The following is a 23,023-nucleotide window of genomic DNA, read 5'->3' as shown; positions in this document are numbered from 1 at the left end:
GTCCCAGGGTTAGGTCTACTCCGGGGCAGTGGCACCTACAACAGAGGGGTTTTGGTTTTGGTTTTTTGTTTTTTTTTTTTAAGATTTTATTTATTTATTCATGAGAGATGCACAGAGAGAGGGAGAGACACAGGCGGAGGGAGAAGCAGGCTCCCTGCAGGGAGCCCGATGCGGGACTTGATCCCAGGACCCAGGGATCACACCCTGAGTGGAGGGTAAATGCTCACCCACTGAGCCGCCCGGGGAACCCCCAAACAGAGGGTTTTTAAGGAGCAACGGTGAACTTACCAGGGGCAGAGAACATAAATGAGCAAATGTGTGGCTGAGTGGAGTGAACCCCATCTCCAGGGGGATGGTCCCTGCTCAGCTCCTGCCATGGGGGACACAGGCTCCGTGTTCCCTGAGCTTCCAGTTTCTCAAGAGAAACCAGAGCGGCGGGCGGCCGGTGCAGTCTGCAGAGGGTGCAGCTCTTGATCTTGGGGTTGCGGGTTTGAGTCCCGGGTTGGGGCTGGAGGTGACTTACAAACAAATAAATCTTACCGAACAAACCCAGACACACGGATTTCAAGAGAAACAAGTTGTGACATCCCTGATTTTTTAGGTATTGGCAATCGACTTCAGTTTTGTTTGTCCTTCTAATCCACCCAGATCCAACTTAAACACGTCTGGAGATCCGATGCGACCTCCACGTGGCAACCCCAGGCTGAGCACTTGGCGGGGACTGCGCACCCCAGCCTCGTGTGGCCAGAGCTGTGAGCGGGACGCGGGCCCCCTGAGGTCCTGCCGCCAGTGTCCTGTGTGCACCTGCCTCAAAAGCCCTGGATGAGCCTCAGGCTCCATATGCGTAAAATGGGTACCACCTCACGTACCTGCTTACCTCCTGGACGGGTCACCAGGGGGAGGGACACGATCAGCAAACACTGTGTGCTGGTGACCACGTGGCCAAATAGTAAGTCTCAGACTCCACCCCACCAGCGCCCAGAAGTGGGTGCCCCATTTCATTCATATGGAGGAGAAGCGAGGCCGAGAGGCTAAGTGACACGCTGAGGATCCCCCCAGCAGATGAGCACCGACACTGGGCGTCACTCTCAGCGAGCTGACTGCCACCACCAAGTCTGTGCGCTTAGCCAACACACTCGGCTGCCTCTCAGGAGGCATTAAAATACTTTCCAAAGTGCTTTTGCCTCTTCTTTGTCTTCTTCTTCTTCTTCTTCTTCTTTTTTTTTTTTTTTTTTTTTTTTTTTGGTAAAAGGGAGGGAGGAGACGGATGGCTGCCCCTGGGCCTTTTCTTAGGGAGCCCACTCCCTCTCTCCCCACCAGCAGCCGCCTCTCCCGGGAGGAACCGAGTGTGGGCTGACCTCACCACTCAGGCTTCCTGACCGGGTTGGACTGGGGCCAGTGTGCTGGACCAAACAAGACGCCACCCTTTCTCCTCAACAGAGCATTTCCCGTAAGTAGGGCTCCCTGCCTGCTGGCTCACAGACGGGCCAGGGCCCACAGTCAGGAGGCGTCTGGGCTCCTCCCCTCTGGGCCAGTGGGGCCAGTGCTTCCCAACAACTGGGGCCTGGGCCGCTTGGTCCACACAGCCTGCACCAACCCAGTCTGTGTCTATGCTCTGTGTGTGTATGTGTGTGTGTGTGTCAAAAACCTAGATCCAGACCCACCCCTCCAGGTGGGAATCCAGGCTACCGTTCACCTTGATTTCAAAGTCCTCATCCATACAGTGGGCGGAGATTTCCAGGCTCGGAAAATTCCCAGAGTTGCACACTCTTCACTCACTTCTGTTGTACCGGAAACTTCTCATATATCCACAGTGTCCCCCTGGTGAGGTGGACAGAAGGGGCACCTGCTTTTATAGAAAGAATACCAGTAGAGGGTGGGGAGGAGAAAGATTGCTTAGCTAATAAAACAGTTTAGAATCATGGAAAGTGATAGAAAGAGGATGAGACATGTCTAGGCCCCAGGCCCTAGACGGGCTGAGCGATTAGGTGAGACATGAGCCATGAGTTAGGGAAGGCCTCTTGGAGACAGACCTCATATTTTCAATCCTGAAAAATCCTGGCAGGGAAAACGGCAGCTGTGAAGGTCCTGAGGTAGGAAGAGGATTGAGAGTTTCTGGAAATCTTAGAGTCTGGCCAGGGTTATCAGAACATGAGGAGGGACAGGTGAGGCGGGAAAAGGTCTGCAGGTCCCCTCCCAACAGGGCCCAGTGGGGGCATGGTGGTGGAAACTGTCTTCTCTAGTGGAGGGCAACCCAACTGGACTTCCAGCTGCTGGGGGAGAGACCCAGCGTTATGATGTCCCCAGCGCTGGACCCGGGGGAGGGACTCGTCAAGCTCCCACTGCTCCAAGAGGAGGCCAGAGCATGAGATGGGTGAGAGCCGCTGCCCGCTTTCCAGCTTCTGGACCACAAGGCCAAGCCTGGCTGTGGACCTCCCATCCCCGTCCTTGGTCCTAGTCCCAGAGCGACAGCCTGAGTGCTGACTCCTCCACGGAGTGGCCAGATGGCAGGTGCCTCGGGCGGCCAGTCAGTCACATCAGAGCTTGGCTGTCCCTCTCGCCTCACAGTCTGGAACATCCCCTCTTAGGGAAAGGAGGGGAGGGGGTACCAGGCTGTCTGAAATAAAGACCTCCCCTTCCAGACAAGGGCAGACCAGAGTAGGAAGCAAGCTCCTGGCATGGATGGAAGCTTCATGGGGCTTCAGAGAAGGAGGCGTCAGCAGGGAGAGTGTGCGGAGGAGGCAAGGACAGTCAGAGCCCAGATCTCCACGCAGGGCACTCGACATGGATCAACCCATTACTCCCATGGGCCGCACTCCCCGCCGGCCCTAAGACCTGCCCGCCTGGCACCTGCCAGTGGCCCTGCCATTCCTCCTCAGGCAGGGCTCAGGGTCTCACAAAATGAGCCAATAGAAGGGAGCCCGCTGACATGCACCTGGAGGGAAACAGCAAATCAGTTCTTAGGGTAAGTATATCCCAGGCAACATTTGGGATATACCTATGCTTGAGAAAGGCTCAGTCGTTTACCTCAAATTCACATTTACCTGGGGTCCTGTATTTCGCCTGGCAGCCCTGTGCCTCCAGGCCAGGGTGCACCCAGGCTCAGGAGGCCCCAAGGCTCCCACCCTGGTGCCCAGGCAGCTGTCCCCATGCCTCTCCCCTTCCTGCCTCCCCCAGATGCTCCGCTCACCGCACAGGGCTCCTCCCACCTGCCATGGCCTCTGGCTGCTAGGCTGGCAGCCTGGGCAGTGTGCCTCCCGTGGGCTGTCCCTGGGGGTCCCCCCTCCGCACCCCCGTCTGCCTTGTTGGGGACAGAGGTGCCCGGAGTGACTCCTGGATTCCTACCAGACAGAGTCAGCTGCACCTGGACCTCTGTGACATGGGGCGAGATGGGCCGCCCTGCGTACTCGCTGGTCCTTCGTGCCCTCACTCGCCCACTCTCTTACTCCCCGCGATGCACTGGTCCAGGCGTCGGGGGACAGCCCTCAGGAGACACATAGGGTGCCTGCCCCCCTGGACCAACCTTCTAGCCGTAGATAGACAAAAACAACCGATTAAAAAAGAAGTCACAAGAGCTTTGGGGTTAAGTGCTCCAAATGCCCCCAAACAAAGCTGCTTTGTCCAATGTGGGGGCCACGGATCATCACCGAGCCCCTCAGAAGGGTGAGGCCAAGTGGAGAGGATTTATCCGGGTGACCTGCACACCCGGCTTGAAAGTCCTCCAGGAAATCGGGATGTAAACTATCTTTTTCGTAATTTCTTAATTGCTTACATGTTAAGATGATCGTTTGGGATACAATGGGTTCAAGAAAAGCACAATTAAAATCAATTTCCTCTGTTTTCTTTTTACTTTTTTGGATTTAAAATGACATGTGTTGTTCACATGACATTTATTTTTTAATTTTTGAATTTTTTTAAGACTTTATTTATTCATGAAAGACAGAGAGAGAGACAGGCAGACACACAGGCAGAGGGAGAAGCAGGCTCCATGCAGGGAGCCGGATGTGGGACTCGATCCCAGGACCCCGGGATCACGCCGTGACGGTAGACACTCAACCACTGAGCCATCCATGCATCTCCGTTTCTTTAAAACAAACAAACAAACAAACAAATAAAAAAAAACAAAGTTCCATGCCCATGGTGGAGCACAGCATGGGGCTTGAACTCACATTTCTGAGATTAAGACCTGAGCTGAAATCACAGTTAACTGAGACATTTAACTGACTGAGCCACCCGGGCACCCCTTACATGACATTTCTATTGCTCGGGGTAAGTAGGGGGGAAATTGAAATAAGAACAAAAGGTTGCTGTAAACCAAGCCTCAATATCCAAAAACAATTTTATGCAGGAATTTAAACAGCTATAAAGTAAACAGCATAATAAGCCCCAACCTGGGGGCACCTGGGTGGCTCAGGGGTTGAGTGTCTGCCTTCAGCTTAGGGCCTGGTCCAGGAGTCTCAGGATCGAGTCCCACATCAGGCTGCTTCTCCTCTGCCTTTGTCTCCGCCTCTCTCTCTGTGCCTCTCATGAATGAATGAATGAATGAATAAATAAGTAAAAAGTTAAACAACAACAAAAAAATAAACCCCAACTTGTTCTGATCCAAAATTCTCAACTCGTACAGCCTGTCTTTGGGCATTGATACACACCCTACTTCCCCCCTTCTGTATGATTTTTAAAGATTTTATTTATTTGTTTGTTTATTGAGCACAAATGAGGGGAGGGGCAAAGGGAGAGGGAGAGAATCTCAAGAAGACTCTGTGCTAAGCCTGGAGCCCTACTTGGGGCCTGATCCCGTGACCCTGAGACTATGACCTCAGCCAAAATCAAGAGTTGGAGACTCAACCGACAGAGCCACCCAGGCGCCCCACCGCAAACCCCTATGGCAATCTTTTTTTTTTTTTTTCCCCTATGGCAATCTTGAAGCGAGCCCCAACATCTTATCTTTTCAGGTCAAGGGACTCTTTTTGGAAAACAAAGCTGCAAGCGACTCCACTTCTAGGCATGTGCCGGAGAGAACTGAACCCGTGTTCGCCCAAAGGGGAACAGGAGTGTCAGAGTGGCACTATTCCCACTCACGTCCACCAGCCGACGAAGGGCTAAACCAAGGGCCCTAGCTCCCTCCAAGCAGGTGTACGGCCATACAGAGGAACGAAGCCCTGATACCTGCTACGAGACGGAGGAACCTCGCAAACACGAGGCTCAGAGAAGGAGCCAAAGCAGAAGACCACATGGTGGAAGATTCCACTTCTACGGGATGTCCAGAACAGGCAAATCCACGGAGGCCGAAAGCAGACGAGTGGTCCCCAGGGGCTGGGGTGGGGGATGAGGGGTGACTGATATTTATATAATCATTCCTTTTTGGGGTCATGAGAATGTTCTGGAGCTGGATACAGGTGATGGTCGCACCCCTTTGTGAATCTGCTAAAACCACCATAGTGTCACCATAGTGTCATAGTTTGAAAGAGTGAATTTTATGGCGTGTGAATTTTATCTCAGCCTTTAAAAGCCGCAACATCATCATTATGCCTTAAAACAATGGCTCATTATCCTTAGCGTTAGGCGGATTGCCCCGAACCCCTTCAGGGCCCATCCCTTAATTGTCCCAGAAATACTTTTACTGCCCGTGGCTGTTTGAATCCCGTCCTAGTAAGGGATCAAGGCATGGGGGGACTGCCCTCAGGAGGGCTGTGTGTGATCAACCCCTGGATAAATCTCTTTAAACCAGAAGGTTCTTCTTCCCAGCTGTTTTCTTGAAACATGTTTGTGGAGGGACCCAGGCCCTCTGCCCTCTGCAGGTTCCCACGGTCTGTGTTCTGTTGCAACCCTGGGGTGGAGGACCCTGCATCCTCAGCCTGCCTGGCACCCAGGCGGGCCACCCCATTCCTGCCCCAGGGGCAGCTGGTGAGACCGCAGACATCTCACTGCAGAGCTGGGGTGGGGGCAGAGCGGGTGCTGGGTGAACGGGAAGGGCTAGGCCTTATCTGTAAACCGTTTGCTGAGTGAATGGGGGCGGCTGCCTGAGACCAGGAGGTCCCCAACAAACAAGACCCTTGCCAGGCCCTCTTACCTTTCCACTGAGCGGGGATTGGCCAGAGCGCCACCACCACTGCCCCCCGCCCCCCGCACTGTCCCTGGGGGCTGTGCTTGGCCTTGTGCAGAGGTAGGGACTGGAGAGCTGGGCCTCTGTCCTCATCCAGGGGTCTTCCACCTTCACCCTCCCCTCAGGTGGCCCCTGAACGCCCATCCTGGTCCCCTCCGCCACATTCTACCCAGGGCTTGCCCTGCTCAGGGCCTTTGCACCTGCTGTTTGCTCGGCGTCCATGCTCCCCCAGCACCCACACCCATGTGCATGAGCTGAAAATGTAAATGACCCCGCAAAACCCCTACTATCTCTATGCCTTTGTTCTCTCTCTCTCTTTCTTTTTGTTTTTAAGATTTTATTTATTTATTCATGAGAGACACAGAGCGAGAGGCAGAGACACAGGCAGAGGGAGAAGCAGGCTCCCCGCAAGGAGTCCAACGTGGGACTCGATCCCGGGACTCTGGGATCACGACCTGAGCCAAAGGCAGGTGCTCAACCACTGAGCCCCCCAGGGATCCCTCCTTTGTTCTCTTCTTGACAGACCTTTAACATCTTCTGTAATTCTTTTCTTTTTTTCTTTTTTTGCCAGTTTGGTAATTAATTTTTTTTAAAGATTTTATTTTTTTGAGAGAGAGAGCGCATGCATGTGAGAGGGGAGAGGTGGGAGGGGTGTGGAAAGGTAGAAGCAGACTCAGCTCTGAGCTCACCCCCATGGGGCTCTTGATTCTACGACCCTGAGATCAGGCTCCAAGGCGAAATCCAGAGTCAGCCGCCCAACTCACTGAGCCACCCAGGTGCCCTCAGCTTTGGTAATTCTTATTTCTCTCTTAAGTGGAATCTCGGCTTGCTGAGGGCAGGGCCTGGTGTCTGGATTCAGCAGAGTCTGTGGCTGAGTCCCCGCGAGTGTGCAGGGCCGCCCATCTCGCCCCATGTCACAGAGGTCCAGGCGCAGCTGACTCTGTCTGGTAGGAATCCAGGAGTCACTCCGGGCACCTCTGCCCCCAACAAGGCAGACGGGGGTGCGGAGGGGGGACCCCCAGGGACAGCCCACGGGAGGCACACTGCCCAGGCTGCCAGCCTGGCAGCCAGAGGCTATGGCAGGTGGGAGGAGCCCTGTGCGGTGAGCGGAGCATCTGGGGGAGGCAGGAAGGGGAGAGGCATGGGGACAGCTGCCTGGGCACCAGGGTGGGAGCCTTGGGGCCTCCTGAGCCTGGGTGCACCCTGGCCTGGAGGCACAGGGCTGCCAGACGAAATACAGGACCCCAGGTAAATGTGAATTTGAGGTAAACGACTGAGCCTTTCTCAAGCATAGGTATATCCCAAATGTTGCCTGGGATATACTTACCCTAAGAACTGATTTGCTGTTTCCCTCCAGGTGCATGTCAGCGGGCTCCCTTCTATTGGCTCATTTTGTGAGACCCTGAGCCCTGCCTGAGGAGGAATGGCCGGCCCACGGCAATGCAGGCCTGAGGATGACAGGCCTGGAAGCTGCAGCTTTTGCCCTGATGTGGGGGGACAGTGCAGCTCAGGAGCTCTTTCCAGCCTCGGATATGCCCCCCTGCGCCTGCTGTCCTTCTCCTATAGGATAAGGATCGGAGCAGTCCAGCCAGGCTGACCCCGTCCTCCCCTTGCTCCTGGTTCCAGTGTTCAGCCACGGCAGTTCACACCCAAGCCCCTACTTTCTGGGACTCCTCGGGTCCCAAGCTCGTCCTCTGTCCCAGCTGTCACTTGTCCCGGCTAAACAGTGTTTGGGAAACGGCCACGCTGGATGTGCAGTGCCTGTTCCCCCATTAAGACAGACGCCTCTCAGTGGAACAAGTGACTGGCACGGGGTTCACACCCTGTGTGTGGCCCAGCCCCATGGAAGGGGTGTTCCTCAGATCCCAGGGCCCTCTGCTGATGATCAAAGTCAATCTCCAGAGCTGCTGTTTCCGGAGGCCCAGCTCTGAGGAGGGCCTTCCACCTGTGTTTTCTCCGGGTCTTGCATCATCCCTAATGATGAGGGTGAGGGGAGGTGTGACCCCATTTTACAGATGTGGAGATCGAGGCCGGGGACATGAAGTCCCCTGCCCAAGGCCACCCAGACAGGAAGTGGTGGAGCATGTTCCCAGTCGGGCCTGCCCAATTCCAGATGTTGGCCTCCAGGGGCCACCTGGACTCCAGTGGCTGCTGGAGCCTGGAGTCCCTTTCCTTGGGAGCCAGGGATCAGAGATGAGCCTGCTCTTTCAGACTGCTCCCCACACTCCTCCTGAGCCAGGACCAGCAGAAGGCGACTTGTGTCAGGACCCTAGTGGCCATATTTAGTGGCACCAGCGTGAAGAGGAAAGTCAGTATTTCCCCAAGGTCTCTGTGCTCAGGAATTCCCCAGAGAGAGACTGACACACACACTCTCTCTCCCTCTCTCCATATATATATATATATATATATAAAGATTTTATTTATTTATTCATGAAAGTAACAGAGGCAGAGGGAGAAGCAGGCTCCTGGGTTGATCTCAGGACCCCAAGATCACGACCTGAGCCACCCAGGTGCCCCTCCCCAGAGCCCATATTAAAAGCAGATTCCTAGGCCCTGGCCCTGGGGATTCAGAAGGCCTAGAGCGGGGCCCTGGAATCTGCCTGTTAACCAGCAGCCTCAGGTAAATCCACTGTAGCTGATTTCAAAGCCAATGATGAATTCTTTGCAGAAGCGATGGGTTCTCTGCCCACGCTCCCAGTTCTCCTGGCCGACTCTGCAGAGGGCCAGCTGGGCATATATCCAGGGGGAGCACTTTCTCCTGGGGAGGGAAAGCCTAGGCCCTGGGTCTGGCCCTGGCATCTTCATCCTTAGCCTGTCCCCTGATGTGGTCAGGAAGGGGGAGTGTGGCATGACGTTGTGTTTGTGGGGTGACTTCTACACGGCGGGGCCATGGCTGTTTCTCGAGGCATCCCCAACCTGATGGGCAAGAATGACAGTTTGTCCCTAGGTGGGGTTTCCAAGGGGGTTTTCCTACCTTCTCACCCCTTGGGGACTCTGAGCCCAGACTTAGCAGCTAGCAACAGCTGGTGACTTTCAGGGTTGTAGGAAAAGCCCCTAAATATTTTGCAACGGCTTTTCACCTCCACCTGCCCTCCCTTGAGTATCCCAGGCAGCTGGGGACTCGCGGGGTAGGGGATGCTTAGGGTCCTCTAGCCACTCAGCGTGACCCTCTCCTGTGCCTGGAGCCAACTTTGGGCTGGAAGACACAACAGGCCTTTCTAGAAACCCGAATTCAGTAATGTAAGTCCTTATGGTTCAGAGGGCGGTGCAGAGGCCCACAGTATCAGCATCACCTGGGAGCTTGTTAGAGAGACGCATTGCAGGCCAGCCCAGAGCTGCTGACCCCTCAGGATGGCATTCTGTCCCCAGGAGAAAGTATCCTCCCCCCACACACCTGCCAGGCCCTTTGTTGGGTCAGGTGAGCGGGGGAGGGAAGCGGTCCTCACCCAGGGATCAGAGCTCAGGCAGCTGTGCTTCCTACTGCTCCCCCTGGGCACACCCCAGGCCACTTGTCCTTTCAGGGGGCCAGCAGTGAAGGGGTTGTGTCAGGAGCTTGTGGACCAGTGGTCCTTTTACAGGTCACCAGGGATGGGGGAAAGGCCCGCATTGCCCGTGTCGGGTGGGTAAAGGCAGGACCAGGGGCCTCAGCATCTAGACTTTCAGCCCTCTGCTCCTGGGGGGCGGGGGGTCAGGACAGGGAGGGCCGTGACCTTGTCGGGGGCCAGGAAAGACTTTCAGGTGGCAAACCTTCTTTCCTGGGAGATACTCAGGGAGCTCTCGCCGTCCAGAACGACTATCAGAACTGCCCATGATATTTATTTTTGTGCTCAGTATGTGTTGGCGCCCGGATGAGGGAAGATCTCGCTGTGGTCAGCGGACTCACCTGTTTGTTTTTTTAATTTAATTTAATTTGTTTTTTTTTTCCGACTCACCGGTTAAAAGCAGGTGCCTCAGCCTGCACCCAGGCCTTCCCAATCTCCAGGGCTGGGCCTGGGAATCTGCTTTTAATCAGGGCCCAGAGAGGGGTGATTTCCTCCCACTCAGAGACTTTGGGGAAACACTGGCCTTCTGCAAACCCTAAATGAGGCTGCCCAACACCGACATTCATTCCCTGGTTCGCTCACCCATCCAATTATGGGACATCCAACTCATTCATGGGCCCACCCCCTCTGTTCCCCCAGGGCCACCGTCCCCATCCCCGAGTGCACCTAATCGTCCCCTCCTGGGCGCGCTCGGTCTTCGCCCCGCATCCCTCCACTCTGGGCATCCGCTGTCTCCCTCCTCCCTCCGGGGGTCCCCAGCGAGCCAAGCCCCGCCCCCGCCCGCCCCAGCCCAGCTCCCCAGCCCGCGACTGCGCTCTGGGCCCCGCGCGCCCCGCCCCCACCCGGGACCTGCTCCGCGGGGCGTCGCCTCGGACCCCGCGCCCCGCACCCTCGGGGGACCGGCCCCTCGGCTGGGGGCTCCAGGTGCGCTCCGGGGAGGATGAAGCAGGTAGGGCCGCGGGGATGCTGGGGGCTGGAGGATGGAGGAGAGGACGGGAGGAGGCTGCGGGGGCGCCCGGGGGAGGGGAGGGGAAGGGAGGAGGAGGGATGCACGAGCCCCGGCCTGGGCTGGGCCGCACCCCAAATGCGCAGGAGGCCTCGGATTGCAGCCGTGGGGGAGGGGCCCGGCCGGCAGAGCTGGTGGGGGTGGGGATGCGCAGCGCCCGCCACCTGCCTTTGGTGTCCCCCAGGCGCTGGTGGACGATACTGAGGACGTGTCCCTGGACTTTGGCAATGAAGACGAGCTGGCCTTTCGGAAAGCCAAGATCAGGTACGTAGGACCTGGCATGTGGCAAGCATCCTCCAGGGCTGCAAATTCACTCGCTCACATTCACTCACCCACTCATTCATTCCTTCCCAATGTGTTGAGCGCCTGGTGTGTGCCAGGCGTGGGGCTAGGGACACACCCTGGACAGATCAGACATGGTCCTTGCCCTCCTGGCACCTGCAGTCCGGCCTGCAGGGGACTAACCGTGAGCAGACAAAGATGGTCATGGGATCGTTACAGCGGGAGATGATTTGGGAAGGAAATAAGCGGGTGGTGACAGAAGGTGATGTGAAGGGCCCTGGCCCCGAGTGCAAGCGAGGAGGGCTTCTGGGAGGAGGCTGCATTTGCACTGAGACCTGAATGAGGAGAAGCAGCCAGCCATGGGAGACTCTGGAGGAAGAATGTTCCAAGCAGAAGAATAACAGGTGCAGAGGCCCCAGGGCTGTGTTGGAAGGTCAGAGAAAGGCCCCTGTGTCTGGATGGTAGTGGAGGAAGGGAGAGGGGTTGGCAGGGAGGCTGGGGAGCTGGACAAGAACTTCCATTCTTATTCTAATCCTCGCTTCAGCACCAGACAGATGTAACGTCCTGAGCTAAGTCCCTTGCTACCAGAGACATCCCGCACCCCTGGAGGCAGCAGGACTAGGTGTGAGGAATGACCCACAGACACCAGGGCTGACGACCCGGGCACCTCCATCTAGAAACACCTGCCTTGGGCACCCTTACCATCTCTCCTTCCCGCCCTCAGAGCCAGCAGGGTGGGGGGCCTCCCCTAAACGCCATTCCTTTCCGATGCTCTGATCCAAATCCAATAAACCCCAGGTTGGAACAGGACTGTAGGAGTGTCCTCGGGCCACTGTAACAAATGACTAGAAACGTGTTGGCCTAGAAACAGCAGATGTGTATCCTCTCGCAGCGTTGTGAGCAAAAGATTCACAGCAGCCGTTGTGTCAGTTTCGAAAAGGAATGACAACGTTATTATTAACGTTAATGACGTTAATGACATTATTATTAACGTTAATTAACGTATTGAAACCTAACAGAGCCAGGAGAGGCGGGGAATCCGTGCAGGTAACAGTGGGCGAGACCCGAGACTACGGCGGAGTTACATCAGGTCAGATGTTTACAACCTCGGCCTCACCAGCTGGGAAGCCCCTTGGAGAAGCCGGGCTGGAGGTCTGGGCAGAGCATCCTCCTCTCAGCTGACACTTCAGCTGACCCTCCCCATAAGGGCCGAATTTATAGGGCAAATGATGGGGTCTGAAGTTAGACATTTGTTCTCCTACATGCAGTTTGGAGCGAGCTGCATTTCCATGTTATCAGGCTTTTACATTTTCAAGGAGCCCGGGCTTCGTGTGCCCACCTCCCCTCCCCGATTCCGGATTCCATTGCGGGGGAGTCCAGGAGCAGAAGGGGGTGTGAGACAAGATTGGTAGCCCTTGGCATCCCAAACAACTGGGCTCCCGAGGTCATCCATGCAGCACGAGCCTCACGAACAACATTCCTTAGCCTGCCTGCCTACCCGCAGGTCCCAGCTGTGCAGAGCAAATCACAGAAACACCTGTCTATCCAGAACACACAGTTCTGGAGGCCAGAAGTCCAAAATCAGCCTCCCTGGGCCAAAAAAAGCATCAGCCTGGCCACACCCTGCTGGAGACTCGGGGGGACCATCTGTCCCTTCCAGTGGATGCCAGCTGGGGCCCCTTCCCCATCTTCACGGCCCGCGTTGTGACATTTTACAATCTCTCTGCCCCATCTTCACGCTGCCTTTTCTCTGTCAGGTGTCCCTCTGTCTTCCTCTGCTAGGGGGGCTTGTGAGGGCATTTAGGACCCATCAGGATAATCCTGGAGAATCTTCCTGTCTCAAGATCCTTTACTGAATCACCCGTGCAGAGTCTCTTTTGCCATGTATAGTGACGCTCACAGGTTCCAGGGTTAGGACCTGGATATTTGGGTGGCAGGGTGGGAGGACATTATTCAGCCTGCTGTAATGATCAATGACTGTCATTCTAAGACCATGTAAGAGAACTGGAATCCTGGGGAAACTCTTAGAGAACCCCTGTACTCATTCTATGCCCAGCCCTGGGCTGGGGCTGGGCATACGGGACACACACCGGTCCGTTATGGAGCTGTCCAGCGTAGAGCAAGCATGGTCAGCCTCAACGCTGCCGACATTCTGGGCCGGATGATTCTTTGCCGTGGGGGTTTGTCCTGTGCACTGTAGGATGTTAGCAGTGTTCCTGGCCTCTACCCTGGGTGCCAGTAGCACCTCGCTAATAATGAACCCAGGCACTGCAGGTGTCCCCCAGGAGGGGCGGGCAAACTTGCCCCTCGTTGAAAATTGTTGGTATGGCTGTAATGGGTGTAGGCATGCCCATGGCTGTTATGACTCCGTGTTTTAAATGCTGTGATTGGCAAAAGCTTGGGCACTTATCCTGGTTCGGGGAGAAGTGACAGTGGAGACCTGAAGCGTGGGTAGGAGTTAGCCAAGCAAGAAAGACAGGAAGGGTATGACATGCAATGGTTTAGAGGTGAGAGCATGAGTTTAGGTTGTTGAGAGTGGTTCACTGTGGCTCAAGACCAGGGATGCTGGGGAGTGGTCTGAGCAGAGGCTGGGGCCAGACCCTGAAGGGCTCATAAGTGAAGTTGTAGAGCTCCACTGTCCACTAGAACTTTCTGTGAAGATGGGAATGTGCTCTATCTACACCATCCAGTATGGTAATCACTGGCCACATGCGGCTCTTGAGCCATTGATATGTAATGAGTGTGAACTTTGGGCAGAACTTTGGATATTTAATTTAAATTTAAGTAGCCATGTGTGGCTAGCATATTGGATAGTGCAGCTCTAGAGTTTGGTCACCACGGTAGAGCACAGGACGGAGAATGGATGGTACACCCAGATGGAAGCAGGGGGCAGAAGCTGGAAGCATGGACAACGGTGCTGGCAGGGGTGATAGAGGGAAGTGGGGGTGTCCAGAGGCACATAGAGAATAGAATCAGCTGGCCTTGGTGATGGTCGAGATGTGGGGTGGGGACAGGGACAGGGACAAGTCAATGGTGACACCCAGGTTTCTGGCCTAGTGATCCCAGTAAAGGAGCACTTCTGGGGTCACAGATGTTGGGCTCAGGAAGTCCTTATTGGGTTGTGCTGGAATGGCTAAGAGCCAGGTTTGGTAGGCAGCTGAAGACAGAGGCTGGGAGCTCAGGGGATCTTCGGGGCAGCATTCTGAAGCCTGAGAGGCAGCAGCTTCCAGCCCCCTGTGTGCCTCAGAGCCACCAATCCCGGAATCCTCCGATGCACCTTCTGTAGATTTCTGGGCACAGCCCTGTGCCTACTTTACCAGATCCACAAGAGATGGGCCTGGGAGTATGAATTTAAAATAACATCCTGGGATGCCTGGGTGGCTCAGTGGTTGAGCATCTGCCTTCAGCTCAGGGCATGATCCTAGGGTTCCGGGATCGAGTCCCACTCCCACATCGGGCTCCCTGCAGGGAGCCTGCTTCTCCCTCTGCCTGTGTCTCTGTGTCTCTCATGAATAAATAAATAAAATCTTAAAATTTTAAAAAAATAAAATAATATCTTTCCTTGACTCTGATGCTCAAGAATATAGAGATGACTCTAAAATCCTGAGGATAAATGAGCCCCCCAGATAGCAGGGTGGAAAGGGAGTTCTTAATCAGGTCAATGAATGCGCTTCAGGGGAGTCCAGGATCCCCCTAAAAACTATCATCTAAGTCTCACATGCGTGTTGCTTTAGGAAAAGGACTCAGACCTCTATTAGATTGCCAAACGGGTCCATGATCCAAAAAAAGTTAAGAGTCACTAATATAAGGCAAGAATTATTATTTTGAAATTCCTGTTGGAATTTCCTGAAATAGGGGCCTGACTGACTGTGAAGGGCCATCTAACAGGAGTCCAGGATATCGGGGTCATCTCTTCTGTTACCACTTGCTGGTTTTGTGGTTTTAGAAAGGTCACCTTGCCTTGCTGAGCCTCCATTAGCCTGTGTGTAAAATGGGGATAATTGTACCAGCCTGACCTTACTGCATGTTGTTGTTGTTTTAAGATTTTATTTATTTATTCATGAGAAACACAGAGAGAGAGAAGCAGAGACCCAGGCAGAGGGAGAAGCAGGCTCCATGCAGGGAACCTGATGTGGGATTCGATCCTGGGACTCCAGGATCACGCCCTGGGCTGAAGGCAGGCGCCAAACCAGTGAGCCCCCCAGGGATCCCCTACCACATGTTTTTTATGAAGTTTGTTCAGCAAATATTTATCCAGCATCTGCTGGGTACCAGGTGCTGGGCCAAGCCCTAGGATAAAGACCAGAGCTGGTCCTCCCCTTCCTGTCCCCAGTTCTAGGTCAGCAAGGCGCAGTATTGTAGTAGTGGCTCTTAGGGAAGGGCACCTGGCAGGATCAGGGGAGGATGGGACCCTGCAGCACACCTGGGCAGGTGGAGGAGCTGTTAGCTATGCTGTGTGTGTGCACGCGCACGCACGTGTGTTCCCCACTGGCTACCTTTTCCTGTTTCTTTTTTTTTTTTTTTCAATTTTATTGTGGGAAAAACCCACAATCTGAAAGTTACCAATATAACCACTCTTAAGTATACAGTTCAGTAGCACTGAGTGCTATTTATGTTGTGATGAAACAGATCTCTAGAACTTTCTCAGTTTGCAAATCTGAAATTCTCGTACCCATTAAACAACTCCCCATTTCCTCCTCCCCAGCCCCTGGCAACCATCGTTCTTTTTGTCCCTATGAATGTGACAACTTTCACATTCACTTACCTCATGTAAGTGGAATCATATAGATTTGGTGTCTGGCTTATTTCAGTTCCCCTAACGTCCTTTTTAAAGGGTGAGTAGTGGTCCATCGTACGGACGTACCAACTCATCATGTCCTTCCGTTCATCTATCGGTGGATGCTGACTTGCTTCCATGTTTTAGCTCTTGTGAATAGTACCGCAAAGAACACGGATGTGCAGATCTATCTTCAAGACCCTGCTTTCAGTATATACCCAGAAGTGGAATCGCTGGGTCCCATAGTAATTCTAATTTTTTGAGGCATTTTCATGCTATTTTCCATAACCCTTGTACCATTTTACAAGTGATGTGCAGTGCTCTAGTGCCCTGCCAGTGATGTGCAGGGCTCTAATTACTCCACATCCCCACTGGCACTTGTTATTCCCTAGATTTTTCACAGGAGCCATCCTGATGGACGTGAGGCAATATCTCATTGTGGTGGCGATTGACGTTTCCCCACTGATTGTTGGTGGTGAGCATCATCTTGTGTGCTTATTGGCCATTTGTACATCTTTTGAGAAATGTCCATTCAAGTCCTTTGCCCATTTCTAAACCGGGTTACTGGATTTTTTACCATCAAGCTGTAGGACTTCTTTATGTAGTCTGCGTATTAACCCCTTATGAGAAACACAATTTGCAGATAGTCTCTCCTTTTCCATAGGTTGCCTTTCTTTATCAATTGTGTCCTCTGTTGCACAAAAGTGGTTTAGTTTGAAGTAGTTCTACTTGTCTATTTATACTTTACTTATTGTTGCTTTTGGTGCCATATTGCATTGGGCGTGTTTTAAATTGGAAATATAACTTAATATTGTAAACCACCATTTCCAAGAATGCAGCTCAGTGTGGGTTTTAGTATATTAACAGGATTGTGCAACCATGACCACTGTCTAGTTCCAGAAGTTTTCATCACCCCAGATGGAAGCGCTGTGCCTATTCAGCAGTTGTTCTTCCCACATCGCCACCCCGGCCTGCTGGCAACCACCAATCAGTGTCCCTACCAATGTGCCTGTTCTGGAAATTCTATAGAGTTGGAACCATACAGTGTGTGGCCCTTTGGCTTCTCTCACTGAGCATCATGCTTCTAGGTTTGTCCATGTTTTGACATTTCTTCATTCCTTTTTAAGGCTGAATAGTGTTTCATCGTATGGCTAGAGCACATCTAGTTTATCCATTTGTAATTGATGGATATTTGCATTATTTCTACTTGTTGGTTCTTATGAGAAGCGCTGGGCACCTGCATGGTGCAGTGGCTGAGCGTCTGCCTTCGGCCCAGGGCATGATCCCGGGGTCCTGGGATCGAGCCCTGCATCGGGCTCCCTGCAGGGAGCCTGCTTCTCCCTCTGTCTGTGTCTCTGCCTCTCTCTGTGTGTCTCTCATGAATAAATAAATAAAATCTTTAAAAAGAAAAGTGTTAAAAAAAAAAAAAGTGTTGCCATGAACATCCGTGTACAAGTTTTCCTGTGAGCTTGTGTTTCCAGTTCTCTCTGCCATTAACCTAGGAGGGAAGTGGCTGAACCATATAATAAACTCTATGTTTTAGGCATGCTGTGCTGCAGACCAACTCTGGGCTCCCAGGTACCTCACGGAGTAGAAGGAGCTTGGACTCGAGATCAGAGAGACCCAGGTTTGGGTCCTGGTTCTACCATTCTCCAGCCAACTAACTGTGGTTAAGGGTTCAATTTAGCAGACAGCCTCACAAGACACAAAGAGGCTTTTAAAAAAAAGTATTTATTTATTTGAAAGAGAGATAGAGGGAGATAGACAGAGGGAGAGGGAGGGGGAGAAGCGGGCTCCCACTGAGCAGAGAGCCTGTCATGGGGCTCGATCCCAGGACCCTGAGATCATGACCTGAGATGAAGGTAGATGCTTCACTGACTGAGTCGCGCAGGGGCCCCTCACAGGCAGGCTTTCTGACAAAACTACATGGATTCGGGATCCTATGGAAGGAGATGCAGGCCAGTGACACCGCGTCTTTGTCCTGTCGGGAGATCCACAGTTTCTTGTGCCTGCCACCTGCATGGGCCATATTGGGGTGCCGGGTGCATCAGCCAAAGTGCTGTGAGTCATCTAGAAGCTTTGGCTTCCCTTTCTCACCAGCCTTTTCTATGATTCTCTTTTCTATGTTCACTGAGGTCCAGTTCCTCTGCAGCCCAGGGGCAGTTCCATGCTAGGAGCCGGCAGGTGCAACATTGCCCTGGGAGACCCAGATCATTCCCACGCAGGCCTGATGTTAGTCACGTACTCCCAGTGACCTTGAACAGATCAGAGCACCTTCTGGATCTCCTATTGTCTCAGCTGTAACATGGGGATGATGTTGGCTCCCTCATAAGGTTGCATAAAGAGGACTAGATGAGGTGACAAATGTATATAACTGGCTGGGCGGGACCCCTGACACCTTGTGTGGGCTCCATGAACGGTACCTCCTATCTGCCTTCTGGTGACTTCTGTGTCTTGCTACTGTGGGCAGGGCCGGGGTGGAGGCAGGTTCTCAATTGGAACAGGAGGTCACAAGGGAGCTGGAGACTCTCCTCTTGTAAGTTTTGTTTATACTTCCAAGGTACTGTCTTTACAAAATTCATTTAGACCCAAAGGCCATGGGATCCAGTGGCCTCCCACTCAGAGTAGGATGGTTTCCTCCTACCGTGGGCAGAGTTCTTAGATCTGATTTTGGTCTTAATTATCAAGGCTGGTGGGTTGGTGGGTCCGTGTTCCATGGCTGGTCCTCATCCACCCCCTGCAAATCCCTGATGGGCTCATCACGCAGAGTAATGTTCTGTCTCTCAAGAAGTCTCTCTCTTCCCATGCTGGATGCAAAAGCTGTTCCTCAAAAATGAGCCATAGATGAAATCGTTGGCTTGTTTGAGGGGAAGTTATAGTGAATGGAAAGTAGTACGAGCAGTAACAAAGACTTAACCAGCACGTACTATGCTGTTTTGAGCGTCAGAGTTAGAATGATGTGTTTAATCTGTGTTGCAAACCTGTGAAGTGGATACTGTGGGTTTTTTTAGTTGTTTGAAGATTCAATAAACTGATAGAGTTGAGTGACTGGCTCAAGGCCACACCACTACGAGGCTGCAGGATGGGGATTTGAACCCTTAGAGTCTGAGTCTTGTGTTACACTCTGCTTAGGAGGCCAGATGCTCACGTAGGGAGGGATGCTCAGAGATGAGCCGTGGGAGCAGCATGTTCAGGGCTTTCATCTTACGCTTACTCTGGGGAATACTTTACATTTTCCCTGTGTCCGTGAGAGTGCAGAATTGTTCCCAATTTTTAGAGTGGCTCTTCTTTTCTTTCATTCTTTTTTTTTTAAAAAAATATTTTATTTATTCCTGAGAGACACAGAGAGAGAGGCAGAGACAGAGGGAGAAGCAAGCTCCCCTGTGGGGAGCCCAATACGGGACCCAATCTCCAGACCCTGGGATCATGCCCTGAGCCAAAGGCAGACGCTCAACCCCTGAGCCACCAAGGGTCTCTCTTTTCTTTTTTTTAAAAGTAGTCTCCATGCCCAGTGTGGACCCCAACTCAGGGCTTGAACCCACACCCCTGAGAGCAAGAGCTGAGCTAAGATCAAGAGTCGGATGTTTAACCGACTGGGCTACCCAGGCGCCCCTTAGAGCAGATTTTCTTAACTTCGTCACTTATTGATATTTTAGACTGGATAATTCTTCGTTATGGGGGCTATCCCGTGCATTGTAGGATTTTTGGCAGCATTAGCAATACATCCCCATCTCGGGGTGATAACCAGAAATGTCTCCGGATGTGGTCAAAAGTCCCGTAGGGGCAGAATCGCTCCTATTGAGAACTTTGATGAGATTATTCTCTCTCTCTCTGGGGTTTGGATTTGGGTTTGGGTAAATTAAATGTGCATTTGAGGGGACCCAGAGCATTCGGGACACCTCTGTGTTTGACACTGTCGCAAGGGAAGCTGGCGAGGTGGGAGGTAAGGAAGGCGCGCTTAGCAGGTGACCACAGACAGAGCCTTGGTGGCCACATGCAAGGCAGGTGCAGCTCTGTTGCTACACACGCATGCACGCACCCCATGCTCTAACATTCTGAGGAGAGGAATTTTGGTTTTTCTTTGCTGTATTTCCAGGAAGTCTCAATAAGTGAGACCCCTGTCCCTGGTGTCCCTGGGGAGGTCGTGCTGCCCCTCACCCCGCACTCTGAAAGCTGTATTTTAAAAATGTAGAAATAATAACACATAAGCAGGTCCCACCAAGAGCTGATTGTTTAGTTTTGAGGAAGGTCCATGATTACCAAGGAAAATAACCCGCAGAATCAGGGAACTAGGCGAATTTCAGTTCTCTTTGATTAGGGCACGGAATTACATATTTTGAAATTAACTCCTTACATCTACAGCAGCTTAACTTCCCCTTATTTATATTTCTCGTTAACTTGAAATTGCATAAGCCCTGCCAACGATAAAATCACCGAGAGGAGATTTCTGCTGAAGTGGGACCCACACAGTCAGGGAAGGCATTTGGGGACGTCACTCAGGTTCCCTGATGTTTGATATTGGACGGCAGGCTGACCTCGTGGACCGGGAGTGTCTAATTCACTAACTCATTCATTCAGGGGTTGGCACCATTGACATTTGGGGCTAGACATTCCTTGTGCGGGGGCGGTGCTGTGCACTGTTGGGTCTTGAGCAGCACTCCTGGCCATACCCACTAGATAGTAGCAGTCCCTCAGCTGGGACAACCACAGATGTCTCCAGATATCGCGGGCGGTGGGGGGGAGGTGTGTGTGTGGGGGATACAAAATCCCTTCCTCTTTGAGAACCACTGGCTTATTCTTGCATTCATTTCATGTATTCACTAAATCAGGAACTAATTTTAAAAAAAAGGGGATGCCTGGGTTGCTCAGCGCTTGAGTGTCTGCCTTCAGCTCAGGGCGTGATCCTGGGGTCCCAGGATCGAGTCCCACATCAGGCTCTTTGCATGGAGCCTGCTTCTCCCTCTGCCTGTGTCTCTGTCTCTCTCTGTATGTCTCTCAGGAATAAATAAATAAAATCTAATAAAAATTAAAAAAATCAACAAAAATTTTCAAGAACGTTTGTGTGCTGAACACCATTCTGGGGGACACAGAGAAAACCAGCCAGGCCTGGTCCTGAGCCTCACGGAGCTGACATTTTAATTAAGGAGAAGACAGTGACCATCTAAGCAAATATCCATAAACAAAGTAACTTCAGAGAGGGGTAAGCCCTAGGGAGGGGTGTGTGGGCAAATGAGGGGCTCCTTCAGATTAGGGGGGCTCAGAAGTGTCCTCTTGGAAGAGGTACATTTGAACCAAGGGACCCAAATGTGGAGGAGGAGCCAGGCATGGGAAAAGGCACAAGAAGGAGAGCCTTGGCAGGGAAACAGCAAGCGCAGAGGCCCTGGGGCAGGGTGTGTATTTTAGGGCTGGTGGAGCCAGGGTGTAGGTGGAAGATGCCGGTGGCCTGGACCAGCTGAACACCAGGGACACGTCAGGGGACTTGGTGCAAAGCTGCAGGCCCAAGACTCCCAGGTCGGAGGGAGAGGATTGGGAGCAGTGGGGCCTCGATGCAGGTCTTGGGGTCCTGACTTCATCAGCATCCCCGGGGGAACTCAAGGAAGGGCCAAGACTTGGGGTTCTCGGGCTCCATCCCCGAGGATGCTGACAACATGTTGAGATGGGTGTGAAAGTCTCCAGCAGCGTGACTGCTGTGCCCTGAGCAACGTGGCAGATTTTTCTGGATTGTCCATTTGTGAGTGAAGGAGGAATGCTTGCACTGGTTCGTGTGAGTGTGAGAGTGTGCGTGCGCGCGTGTGATCAGCTTCTTTGGCATGGGGTGGGGGGGTATTGTGTTGGTACAGAGCTTAGCCATAAATTCTGGCAAGTGATGCTCATGACATTTCCTTAGTAAGACCGACGCAATGAACTTGAGCTGGAATTCAAGGAGACAGAGCCCGGGGCAGGCCCTTCTCCAGCCCTGGGAGGAATCCTCACACAGGGGCCCGGCTCTGGGTGTCCCAGGGCTACGTAGTCACTCCTCACTCGTCACAGGAGCAAGGCGCTTTCAGGATGACTCAGACACAGCCACAGGTCAAGGCCGTGGATCCTCACATTTTCCCTGCATTTCACTACAGAGATGTCTCTCTCCCCTGGATTTTAAAATACTCTAGAAAAGGAATTACAAAGGGATAGTCAGGGATACAGATTCCGAGCCTCACACTCTCTTAGGCTGGGGAAGTATTTTAAATGAGTTTGAATTTTAATTTTAAAAAATTGGAACAGGTCACATGAGAAACCTGACTTGCTTAGCGTAGGTGAACCAAAGACAAGAGGCAGGTGGGTTGTCTCCCGGGGCTGCAGGGAGGACAGAACGAGGAGAGTGCCTGATGGGGTTTGGGGTTTTACTTTGGAATGATGGGACGGTTTTGGAACAACAGTGTGAATTTCTAAATGCCACTGAAATGTTCACTTTAAAACGGTTAATTTTATGTGATGTGAATTTCACCCCCATACATTGTTGTCGTGGTATTTTTTTTATTTTTAAAATATGTCATTTTTCCGGATGAGCACTGAATGTTATGCTATATGTTGGCAAATTGAACTCCCGATTTTAAAAAAAGAGATCATTTTTATTTTTATTTATTTATTTTTAAAGATTTTATTTATTTATTCATGAGAGACAGAGGGGGAGAGAGAGAGAGAGAGAGAGAGAGAGAGGCAGAGACACAGGCAGAGAGAGAAGCAGGCTCCCTGTGGGGAGCCCCATGAGGGATTCAATCCCAGGACCCCAGGATCATGACCTGAGCCGAAAGCAGATGCTCAACTGCTGAGCCCCCAGGTGCCCCTAAAGATGTTATTTTTAAAAGCAGTTTTAGGTTCACAGCAAAACTGAGGAGAAGGTACACAAATGTCCCCACAGCCTTCTGCCCCCACACATGCACGGCCTCCCCCAAATCACCATCCCGCCCCCCCAGATAAAACATTTCCTGCAGTTGACGAACCTGCATCATCACCCAAAGTGCACACTTTACATTAGGGTTTGGTCTCATGTTGCACATTCCCCTTAGCATATCCTACACACTGGCTTCGCTGCCCTAAAAATTCCCTGTGCTCTGTTCATCCCTCCCTCCCCCCAACCCCTGGCAGCCACGGATCTTCTTTCCTGTCTTTATAGTTTTGCTTTTTCCAGAGCGTTGGGTAGCTGGAATCATCGTATGCAGCCTTTTGAGACTGGCTTCTTTCACTTAGTAATATGATGCAATGAGATAATTTAAAACAAGTAACTGATTGCTGGCTTTATCTGGAAAGCTGTGAGAGCTGCAGGGTGGGCTGAG

General features: G+C 52.5%; 1 protein-coding gene across 1 annotated transcript in view; it reads left to right on the top strand.

The window, feature by feature from the left end:
• The first annotated feature begins 10,435 nt into the window (after positions 1–10,435).
• TVP23A (trans-golgi network vesicle protein 23 homolog A) overlaps positions 10,436–23,023 on the top strand; it is a 30,731-nt gene continuing 18,143 nt past the window's right edge. Inside the window, exons 1-2 of the mRNA XM_077906619.1 lie at positions 10,436–10,594; positions 10,836–10,915. Of these exons, the coding sequence (XP_077762745.1) occupies positions 10,586–10,594; positions 10,836–10,915 (89 nt within the window). The 5' untranslated portion in view covers positions 10,436–10,585. The remainder of the gene's footprint in view (positions 10,595–10,835; positions 10,916–23,023) is intronic.

This window comes from Canis aureus, chromosome 8 (assembly GCF_053574225.1).
Source record: "Canis aureus isolate CA01 chromosome 8, VMU_Caureus_v.1.0, whole genome shotgun sequence".
Taxonomy (NCBI): Eukaryota; Metazoa; Chordata; class Mammalia; order Carnivora; family Canidae; genus Canis; species Canis aureus.
Note: the sequence above shows the minus strand (reverse complement) of the source record. Positions and strands in the feature narration are given on the sequence as shown.